Source organism: Nannospalax galili, unplaced genomic scaffold (assembly GCF_000622305.1).
Source record: "Nannospalax galili isolate Female #2095 unplaced genomic scaffold, S.galili_v1.0 scaffold417, whole genome shotgun sequence".
Classification (NCBI taxonomy): Eukaryota; Metazoa; Chordata; class Mammalia; order Rodentia; family Spalacidae; genus Nannospalax; species Nannospalax galili.
The window spans coordinates 25869-36032 of record NW_008340785.1 but is presented as its reverse complement, the minus strand read 5'-3'; the positions used below and the strand labels follow the sequence as shown (position 1 = coordinate 36032).

The following is a 10164-nucleotide window of genomic DNA, read 5'->3' as shown; positions in this document are numbered from 1 at the left end:
AAATGAGGAGGAACCTAGCAGAGGGATGCTTTTGGAAGCCCTTGTCAAGAAATTCCAATGGACTCTCATATGACCATTAGGAAACTGCCCTATTCTGACTTTTTTCTAGTTCCCTGTCTAGAACTTGTAATGCTAATTGCTCTTGCCTTTACTTTTCGTTCACATCTCCTATTCACGATTCAGAAACTTTCTTTTCCCCCTCGAGATAAGAGTTATGCAATTTGGGAGTCTTTTAGATAGACCCACTGAAGGGGTAGGCCAATTGCCTCATCCTGCGTCCCTGTTCAGCATGGAAGAAGCCAGATCAGTCTGTGTCCCTATTCCCTATTGGCGATTTGGGTAACCTCTTCAGAGGATGGTGTGATAAGAATAGGAGGTAGGAAATGGCTAGGCAGTTAGATTACAAAGACCCCAAAGAAAAGTAGCCAGTTTCTTTGCTAAAACTAACAATGTCCTTGAGCCTCTTAGCAACATACTCCATTCCAAAGGCCAAAAATGTCGAAAATATTTGGGAGCTTTTATCTAATCCTTAAAAGATTTGAGGGTTACCTCTTCAGAGGGGGGAATGTTAGAGTAGCCAAAAGCCTCATTAAAAAAATAAATAAATCAAATAAGAAAGAATATATGAAGTTATCAGAAAAAAGTGATGGGGAGATATGGGAGGATCTGGAGGGGAGGGAGTGGGCACGGATTTGATCAAAACACCTTATATGCATATATGAAATGCTCAATAAATTATTTATTTAAAAAAAAAGACAAACCAAAGTGCACAAAGCTAAGAGTTAGTATTTGGCAACAAAAAGTGACACTGAGCACACTTTGAATGAAATTACAAACAGTGCTTCCTGAAGACAGGTATGTTGATGGTCTAAACCGACACTGAAACTCCACAGTTAAGCTGCTGTTAAGAAAGACTAGCATATTCCATTTGGATCTGGGATAACATTTCAATATCCATTTCCTCACATTAAACACAGGATCTGGATCAGAGAGAGACATGGTCAGTCTTTCACAGAGAGTGGTCCAGTTTTCACAGTTCAGGACATCAGATGGAGGAGCTGAACATAATGTTTGTAAAGCTTCATATCGTACCTGCAAATTTTAAAGTAACAATGCTATTAACACTATTTCAATTCTTTGAATCATTATTTAATAAACTACTAAGAGGCAAAATCTGAATAATAGTTTGAATGAGGCATTTATGAGAATCAGATGTCCTTTTATAAAATAACCTATAAACACCTTTGTTTTGAGACAGGGTCTCACTGTACCCCAGCTGGCCTGGAACTTGCTATGTAGACCAGGCTGGCCTTTAACTCACAGAGCTCCTTCTGCCTCTGCCTCCTGAGTGCTGGGATTAAAGGCATGTGCCACCATGCTCGGCGTGAACACTTTTTTAAAATTACTAAATAGAAAGAAAAAAAATGTTATTTGTAAAGAATACTGAAGGAGCGAATGGAATAGAAGACTGCAAATGTCACAACTAGGAGAAATGGGATGGTGGCTGCATCCAAATCCTGAAGGCAACGTTCTCCAGTGGTCTCACCCTAGATGTTCCCCATTGCCACAAGCCTCCGAGAGGTGCTACAATGGGTGGGAGGCTTTCATTCTAACATTCTGCCCACATAGCCTCTGGTAAAGTGTTCCCATTATAGCCTACATGAACGATTCCCACAGAACATTTAATTTGTACTTTTTTCATTTTTCTGCTGGACATTATTTTCTGACCTGCTAACCACTGAAGTAGAAAAAAAAATCAGCAATGAAATGCAAAATTGAATTTCTGTATTCCCACAGAAAGGCTACTTCATAAGCAGACTTCTTAGAGTCCAATCAGAATCTACTCAAAGCACTATGACCCAAGGGAAGAGTGGAGAGTGGCTCCACTTTAGTAGAACAAAGCTTCCTTTTCATTCTCCCAAATGGTGAAAAACAATACAGCAAGGCCAAGCCTCTAATGCATGTCTGGTTACTTGCAACAATTGAAGCCTAGTGAATAAAAAGGTGAGGTATTGGAGACAGGAGCTGACACTGCAGCATCAGAGATGGTGCTTGAGATACAGGAAAACATACAGTCTTTGAAAATATCTACATAGTACTATGGAGGGAAAAAAACTGAATACATCTTTGTAGCAGGCATTTGGGGAACAGGATTGGGAGTTGCTAGGTATGGTGGCACATGCCTTTAAACTCAGCACCTGGGAGGCAGAGGGAGGCAGAGGCAAGTGGATCTCTATGAGATCAAAGCCAACCTGGTCTACATAGTCAGTTACAGGCCAGCTGGGGCTACAGGGAGACCCTGTCTCTAAAAAAAAAGAAAAAAAAATGGGAGCTTCCAATATTAAATAATTTCTATTTGCAGTTAATTTTCAGGACAAAATCCCATTAAGAATTTACTGCTTACAGGGGCAAAATAAAGGATTCTGAACAAGTAATTCATTTAAATTGAAGACAATACAAATTTATCACATTAAAGTTAAGACTTTTCCAGCTCCTTTTAGAACATGTTGTTCACTAATAATCAAGAAAATTAAACAGAATACAAAATTCCAAGAGGAAAAAAAAATCTGATTCCTTATATTTCAATAGGATAAATTAAAACTATTCACCTAATTTAAAGTTAAAAGTTTGTGAAAAGTAATTTATTTCAAAAACTGAGGCTAAATGGTAAGATATACCCAAAAGACTTAGGTTTAAAAAATCTGCAGCTGGAAGCCCTCTCCTGCTGACCCGTCACAGGTAGCCCAACAGGGCGTAGACCAACAGGTGCTACACTGAGCCTAAATCAGAGAAGCATTTCTGTGCAGTGAACAGAGATCAATGCAGAGACCACTGGTTGCACAAGATGCTGAGAAGTGACAGTTTAGGGCTCAGCCCTCATTTGCACTACCCCCTTATGGCTGAAGATTACCAGAGGAGGGGACAGAAGGAATATAAGAGCAGGAAGACAGAAGGACTGTGAATGTCATCTTCCAAGCACCACAAGGCCCTGATAAGCATGAATTCACAAGAGCTGTGCTTACTGGCACCAGACCTACAGAAAACTGCCCAGCCAACAGTCAGCTAAAGATGGGGGGAAAGGCATTTGGGGCCCTGCCACTTACTGCTTGAACTAGTGGTACCCAAAAGACTCTGGGAGAGGGAGAGGCAATGTATACAGTGGTGTGACCACTGATGAACCTACTAGGGCTGGGAGTTCCAAACCCATGGTAACACAGAGACTATGGTCAAACTCGGTAGGACACAAAACAAAACAAAAAGTCATGAATATGGTAAAGAGATTTGTAGGGAAGAAGTAGGGCTGGGAAGGGTGAAAGGTAAGAAAGGCTGGGGTGAGTAATCAGAACACAGTCTATACATGCATAAAATTGCCAAAGAACAAAATTTATTAATAAAAAATAAATTTAAAATGAAAATAAATGTAAGAAAGAAATTAAATCCTGAGACACAAACACCAAGATCTATTATAAGGATAAATCTCTGTTCTAGTCTCATACAAACTGATTTACATGACCTACAACAAAACCATGTATACTTTTTCAAATAAATTAGTTTTTTGATTAGACACTAAAATTAGAAACAGATATGATATAGAAGAGAGGGTGACACGGGTTGTGGGGAGTTGGCAGAGAAAGTGGCCAGTAGGTATTGCCTACATGTGTAAAATTGTCTAAAAATAGCCAGGTGTGGTGGCGCACACACCTTTAGTCCTAGTACTTGGGAGGCAGAGGCAGGGGTAGCTCTGTGAGTTCAAGGCCAGCCTAATCTACATAGCAAGTTCCAGGTCAGCTGGAGCTACAGGGAGACCCTGTCTCAAAAAGTCTAAATACAACAACAAAAAAAGGAAATCTGGGGCTGGACAGATGGCTTGGCAGTTAAGAACACTGTTCTTGCAGAAGACCTGGGTTCAAATCCCAGCACCCACATGGCAACTAACAACTCTCCGTAACTCTAGTCCAGAAGATCTGACAGCCTCTTCTGACATCCACGGGCATTGCACAACAAGGGTGCACTTACCTACATAGAGGCAATACATACATACACATAAAATAAAAATAAAAATTTAAAAGAAATCTTTTTTTGGAGTCTCCATAATTAAAATCAATAATAAAAGAGCCAGATGTATTTCCTTACTACACATAAAGGTTCTCATCTTTCTTGGTTGTCTAGCCATTAAACTCAATCTTTCCTGATTCTTCAATTTCCATATGCAATTGCTACCGAGCTCTAACAAAATAATTTGTCTGTGCTGGTATTCCAGGCTCACTGTACCCTTCTGAGCCTTGCAATCTCAAATATGGCTTTTAGTTACTCTGTGAACTTTCCTTTTTTTAACCTATTCTTGTGTATCACTGCATTTTTAAAAGTCAGCTGTCCTCTTATCTGCTTGCTTTCATAAAACCTGTTTCTACCAACCAACAACATGAAAACAAAAAAGCTTCATTGGACTTCACAATCTTTATTTAAAAAGCACTGCACAGTCAAAAGGCTCCATAAACTCTGCCTTACCTTCCCTTCTATGATAGACTGTACTCTCTAAAACCATGAGCTGAAATAAATCTTTCTACCCTTAAAAAAAAAAGAATTTTTTTATTAACGTGTATGAGTGTTTTGTCTACATGTATGTAAGTATACCCATGCTGTGCAGTGCCCACAGAGGCCAGAAGAGGGTGTTGGAGGAACTGGAGTTGTAGACAGTTGTTAGCCCCATGTGAGTGCTAGGAATCAAACCCAGGTCCTCTGGAAGAACAGCAAGTGTTCCTAAGCCCTGAGCCATCTCGCCAGCCCTTGGGCTTTACAATCTTTACATGATTTTGTTCTCAACAAATTTTCTCACAGACTTTTCTTTCCTCTGTTTACTTATGTATTCTTAACAATGAAACCATATTAGATTGTATTTTAGGAAACAAAGTAAAAATTTATTTCTGGGGCTGGGGAGAAGGCTCAGTGGTTAAGAGCACTGACTACTCTTGGCAAGGACTCAGGTTCGAGTCCCAGAACCCACATGGTGGCTATGAACCATCCTTAACTCCAGTTCCAGGGGAATCCGAAGCCCTCTTCTGACCTCCACGGCATTGCACAACACAGGTGTACTCACATACATGCAGGCAACACACTCATACACATAAAATAAAAATAATAAAATTTTTTTTAAATTTATTTCTGACACAAATACAAAATGTGTAGTTAAAAAGCTTAAAAATAAAACCTTACCTTTAATATTTTTTAAATCTTCAAAAATCCTACTGTACTTTCTATTTTAAACTGGAATCTTAATAAAATACCATAAGTAGTAATTTCTAAAATCTCTTAAAACCTAAACAAACTTAATTCAATATAATTGCTTCAAAACTTTCTTTAAATTTTTTATGTATATTCTTATTGAGTTTTTGTGCATTTCATAAAATAGATCTTAATCAAGTTTAAACCTCCTGTCCCATTTGCACCCACCATTGCCCCCACCACCAGACTTCATGAATTCTGTCATATCTGTTAAAGCCTATCCTGTCAAACATTTGTATCCAGATGTCCCTCAGTGCAAGTTCATCCAACGGAGTCTAGTCAGCCTATCTAGAGTGACTCCCTTAAAAAAGATCAACACTCCCTCACCCAGAAGTTATCAATTGCCAATAGTTCCTTGCCTAAGGATGGGGCCTGCTACCCATTTCCCCAGTTCTATGCTGGGTTTTTCTCTGATTGAGTCAGCACGGGTCTTGTGTATGTTGTGAGAACCACTGTTACAAAGTACATATGAGCAAGTTCCCAGAGGCCTGAAAGCCTGTTTCCTTATGTTCATGCACAAACCCTGGCTCTTAAAAATCTTTCTGCCCTTTCTTCTGCAATGGTCCCTGAGCCATGGTTGGTTTTATTATTGTGTGTATATGTATACATGTATGTGTGTGGGGCACACACATACCACAGAGCACATGTGGAGATCATATGACAACTTGCATGATTTGGTTTTCTCCTTCCACCAAGTGGGTCCCAAGGATCAAATTCAGATCATCAGGCTTGGAGACAAGTGCTTTACCTACTGAGCCATCTTCCTGGCCAAAACTCATTTTTAAAATAAATTTTCTAAGTTTCAAGTAAAAAAGTTGGGGAGATATTTGTCAAATTCAAATTTTCAGATACAAAGAAAAAGTTTAAGACCTGTATTATACAACATAGTGACTACATGAAATGTATAATTATCCTGAAAAATGGCCAGGAGAAATTGCGGCCATTCACATTCAAAAAGTTAAGAAAGCTAAGTATGTGCAGAAATACACACATATTTCAAAACATTGTAAGTGATAAATATTCCATGCTATCTACTAAGAATGATCTTTCAATAGGTGCTCACATTTTCTAAACAGAAAATGCACTGAGTATTTTTAAACAATTAAAATACTACAAAGGAGGGCTGGGCGTGGTGGCGCATGTCTTTAATCCCAGACTTGGGAGGCAAAGGCAGGCAGATCTCTGTGAGTTCGAAGCCAGCCTGGTCTACATAGCGAGTTCCAGGTCAGCTGGGGCTACAGGGCAACCCTGTCTCAAAAAGACCAAAAAAAAAAAAAAAGACTACAAAGGAACAGTGAAGGAGCTGTGAAAAAACTGCACATAATTTTATCCATTTAAACTAAAGCTAAGAGAAAATACAGGTAGCGGGGAGAGTGTTTGTGTGTGTGTATGTCTGTTCCTCTAACTACAATTCTCTAAATACAGTATTTCTGGGGCTGGGAGGATAGCTCGGTGAATAAAATGGCTGCCACACAAGCATGTGGATCCGAGTTGACATCCTCAGGACCCACATAAAAAGCTGGGCATAGTGTTGCACATCTGTAGCCCTAGTGTTCAGGAAGAGGGAAGAAACAGAAGGAAATCAGGAGTTCACTGACCATCCAGTCAGTGAACACCAGGTTCCGTGAGAGACCCTATCTGAAAAGAAAATAAGGTAGAAAGCAACAAAAACACTGATATTGACCTCTGGCCTTCACACACATGCACAGATATATACACACAGAAAGAAAATAAAAGGGAGGGAAGACAGGAGGGAGAGAAGGAGGGGGGAGAGAGGGAAGGGAAAGGAGGAAAAAAGGAAAGAAGGGGGAAATGGAACAAAGAAAGGGAGTGAATGGGTCTGCGTTCGTTTCAGACTGGAAAGTTTACCAGGGATACCAGCCTAGGACTGCCCGTAACAATAAAGGCCTAGCACCTAGAAAAACATCCCAGCTACTACTGGCTGCAGTCTCAAATATTCTAAACACACAGTATCTGAGAGAACCAGAACAGTTATCCTTCAAACTTACCTCCTTAGGTTGCCCAGGATCCAACTGATCTAAAATCAACTGTAATTTTCCTTGACAGAATTTGTAACTCTGTAACACAATTGACAGAACATGTGGTTATTTAGTAGACTTATAGAAGTTCTGCTATAAATGACTTTGTAAAATAATTCCAAGCACAATGTGTACTCTGAGCAAGAAAAGGGATGATCTATGTTGATTTGGCAGCAACTAGAAACTTTTCGTTTTCAGAGTTTTTAAATTAGAACTGGCTTTCCCAATGGAACACTGTACCTTCATGTATCTGAAATTGTTTGCTGAGCAACTGTAATGTACAGAATATTATAAGACTCAAAAGACATAAACCAAAAATGTCATAATCCCAAAAACGTGACATGAATGAAACAAAAATACAAAACCAACAGCAAACAAACAATAAAGGGTCCACGATAGGCACTGGTACAATGCTGCCTGAACTTCTGGGTTACCTTCCTTCCTTCCTGTACTTTTTCTTAGCCTTTTTCCATAGTACCATGGTGAAAAAATAAAAAATTCCTGAAGTGAAAACCTTCATCTACAAAAGTTTACAGTATACCCATACACTCCTCCAGAGCTTTGTCAGGCTGCCCAGAACTCAGCTCCAAAACCTTCTCAAGGAAGCATTTTCTGGTGGCCAAAAAGCAACCTGTCTGCGCTCATCAATGCCCTCTACACCTCTGCTCTGTTGATTGCATGACCTACAGTACTAGCTGTTTATCTGACTATACACAGCACTGGAACTTTTTTTACTTTAGCATAGTTGAAACACTGCCTAACTACACAGTAGGCACTCAATCTTCTGTTCAAAAAAAAAAAAAAAAAAAGACTCTCAACACAGGCTTCATCACATTGTCTTTATAAGAACAATCAGAGTACGTAGAGTTACTACATAACAAAGAAGTTCAAAATAATTTAAAATTTCATTTTATGCAACATAAGCTGTCTTTAAAAGCTGTCAAAATTGGAACTGGCAACATGGCTCAGTGGTGAAGAGCACTTACCAACATTTCAGAGCACCAGAACTCAGTTTGGGCAGCTCATAAGCACCTTTAACTCCAGTTCCAAGAGATCTGATACCCTCTTCTGCCTCCCTGCAGACACCCCCACACAAGTGGCATATACTCACATAAACACACATAAATAAAATAGTCTTTAATCTTTTTTTTTTTTTTTTGCTTTAGAGACAGGGTCTCTCTGTACCCCAAGTGGCCTGGAACACACTATGTACACCAGGCTAGCCTCACTCTTACAGAGATTTGCCTGCCTCTGCCTCCCGAGTGTTGGGATTAAAGGCATGTGCCACAATGCCCCGCTAAGTCTTTAAATTTTTTAAGGCCTCAAAATGTCCCAAGTTTTACTCTTTTTAAAAACTGTAGTATTTGGGACTGGAGAGACGGCTCAGTGGTTAAAAGCGTTGTCTATTCTTGCAGAGGATGCGGGTTCAACTCCCAGCACCCACATGGCAGCTAATAACTGTCCATTAACTCCAGTACCAGGGGATCTGATATCCTCTTCTGACCTCCACAGGCATTGCACGACATGGGTGCACTTAGAGACAGGCAGGTAATACACTCAAATACATAAAATAAAAATAATAAATAAAATATTTTTTAAATATAGTGTTTGAGGGTCTATGAGGCCCTTGGCGAACAGCTTCCAGAGAGGGAGTCCATTCCTGGCATTGGGCTTTTATTTTATTAGCCTATGGTGTCTACTATGAGCAATGTCCTCCTCTTAATCTCTTTTTATAATGTATATATACTTTAAGAAGCTTCTGTAAAGTTGCTCAGAAATTAAGGTCAGCAATCAATAAGTGGGACCTCATTAAACTAAAAAGCTTCTGTACAGCAAAAGAAACAATCAAAAAAGTGAAGAGAAAACCCAGAGAATGGGAAAAAATATTCACCAGTGACATATCTGACAGAGGTTTAACATCTAGAATACATAAAGAACTGAAAAAACAAAGACGTGAGAAACCAAATGACCCAATTAAAAGATGAGCTAAGCCAGGCCTGGTGGCACACACCTTTAATCTCAGCACTCGGGAGGCAGAGGCAGGCGGATCTCTGTGAGTTCAAGGCCAGCCTGGTCTACATAGTGAGTTCCAGGAAAGCTGGGGCCACAGGAAGACCCTTGCTCAAAAAAACAAAAAAAAAAAAAAAAAAATGGGCTAAAGATCTAAACAGAGAGTTCTCAAAGGATGAAATAAAGATGGCTAAGAAACATCTCAAAAAGTGTTGAACATTGTTAGTAATTAGGGAAATGCAAATTAAAACTGCCCTAAGGTATCACCTTGCCCCAATCAGACTGGCTAGGATCTAGAGAATAAAAGATACCAAATGCTGGCCAGGATGTGGAGAAAGGGGAACACTCATTCATTGCTGGTGGGATTGTAAACTCATACAGCCTATATAGAAAACAGTATGGAGAACTCTTAAAGAACTAAAAATGATCCGGTTATACCACTCCTTAGCATATACCCAAAGGACTCATCCTATCGTAGAGACACTTGTACAACCATGTTTGTTGCTGCTCTTTTCACAAAAGCTAAGAGATGGAAGCAACCTAAGTATCCCTCAACTGATGAGTCGTTAGCAAAGTTGTGGTATATTTACACAATGGAGTTTTATTCAGCGGTAAAGAAAGATGAAATAATGAAATTTGCAGGTAAATGGATGGATCTAGAAACTGTTATACTAAGTGAAGTAACACAGACTCAAAAAAAAAAAAATACGATGTATGTTCTCCCTCATACGTGGCTCCCAGCACCAAATCCCTTTAAATTCCAGGTCCTTTTAGTAAGATGATGCCATACAGCAGTCCCTTCTGCTTTAAATAACTACCATCATCACGACTT

At 39.5% G+C, this 10164-nt stretch overlaps 1 protein-coding gene across 1 annotated transcript in view; it reads right to left on the bottom strand.

The window, feature by feature from the left end:
• The window catches only part of Tbc1d32 (TBC1 domain family member 32), a gene marked incomplete at its 5' end in the record, with an annotated part of 270497 nt that overhangs the window by 237189 nt on the left and 23144 nt on the right, over nt 1-10164 (bottom strand). Inside the window, 2 exons of the mRNA XM_008835797.3 lie at nt 967-1092; nt 7293-7361. Of these exons, the coding sequence (XP_008834019.3) occupies nt 967-1092; nt 7293-7361 (195 nt within the window). The remainder of the gene's footprint in view (nt 1-966; nt 1093-7292; nt 7362-10164) is intronic.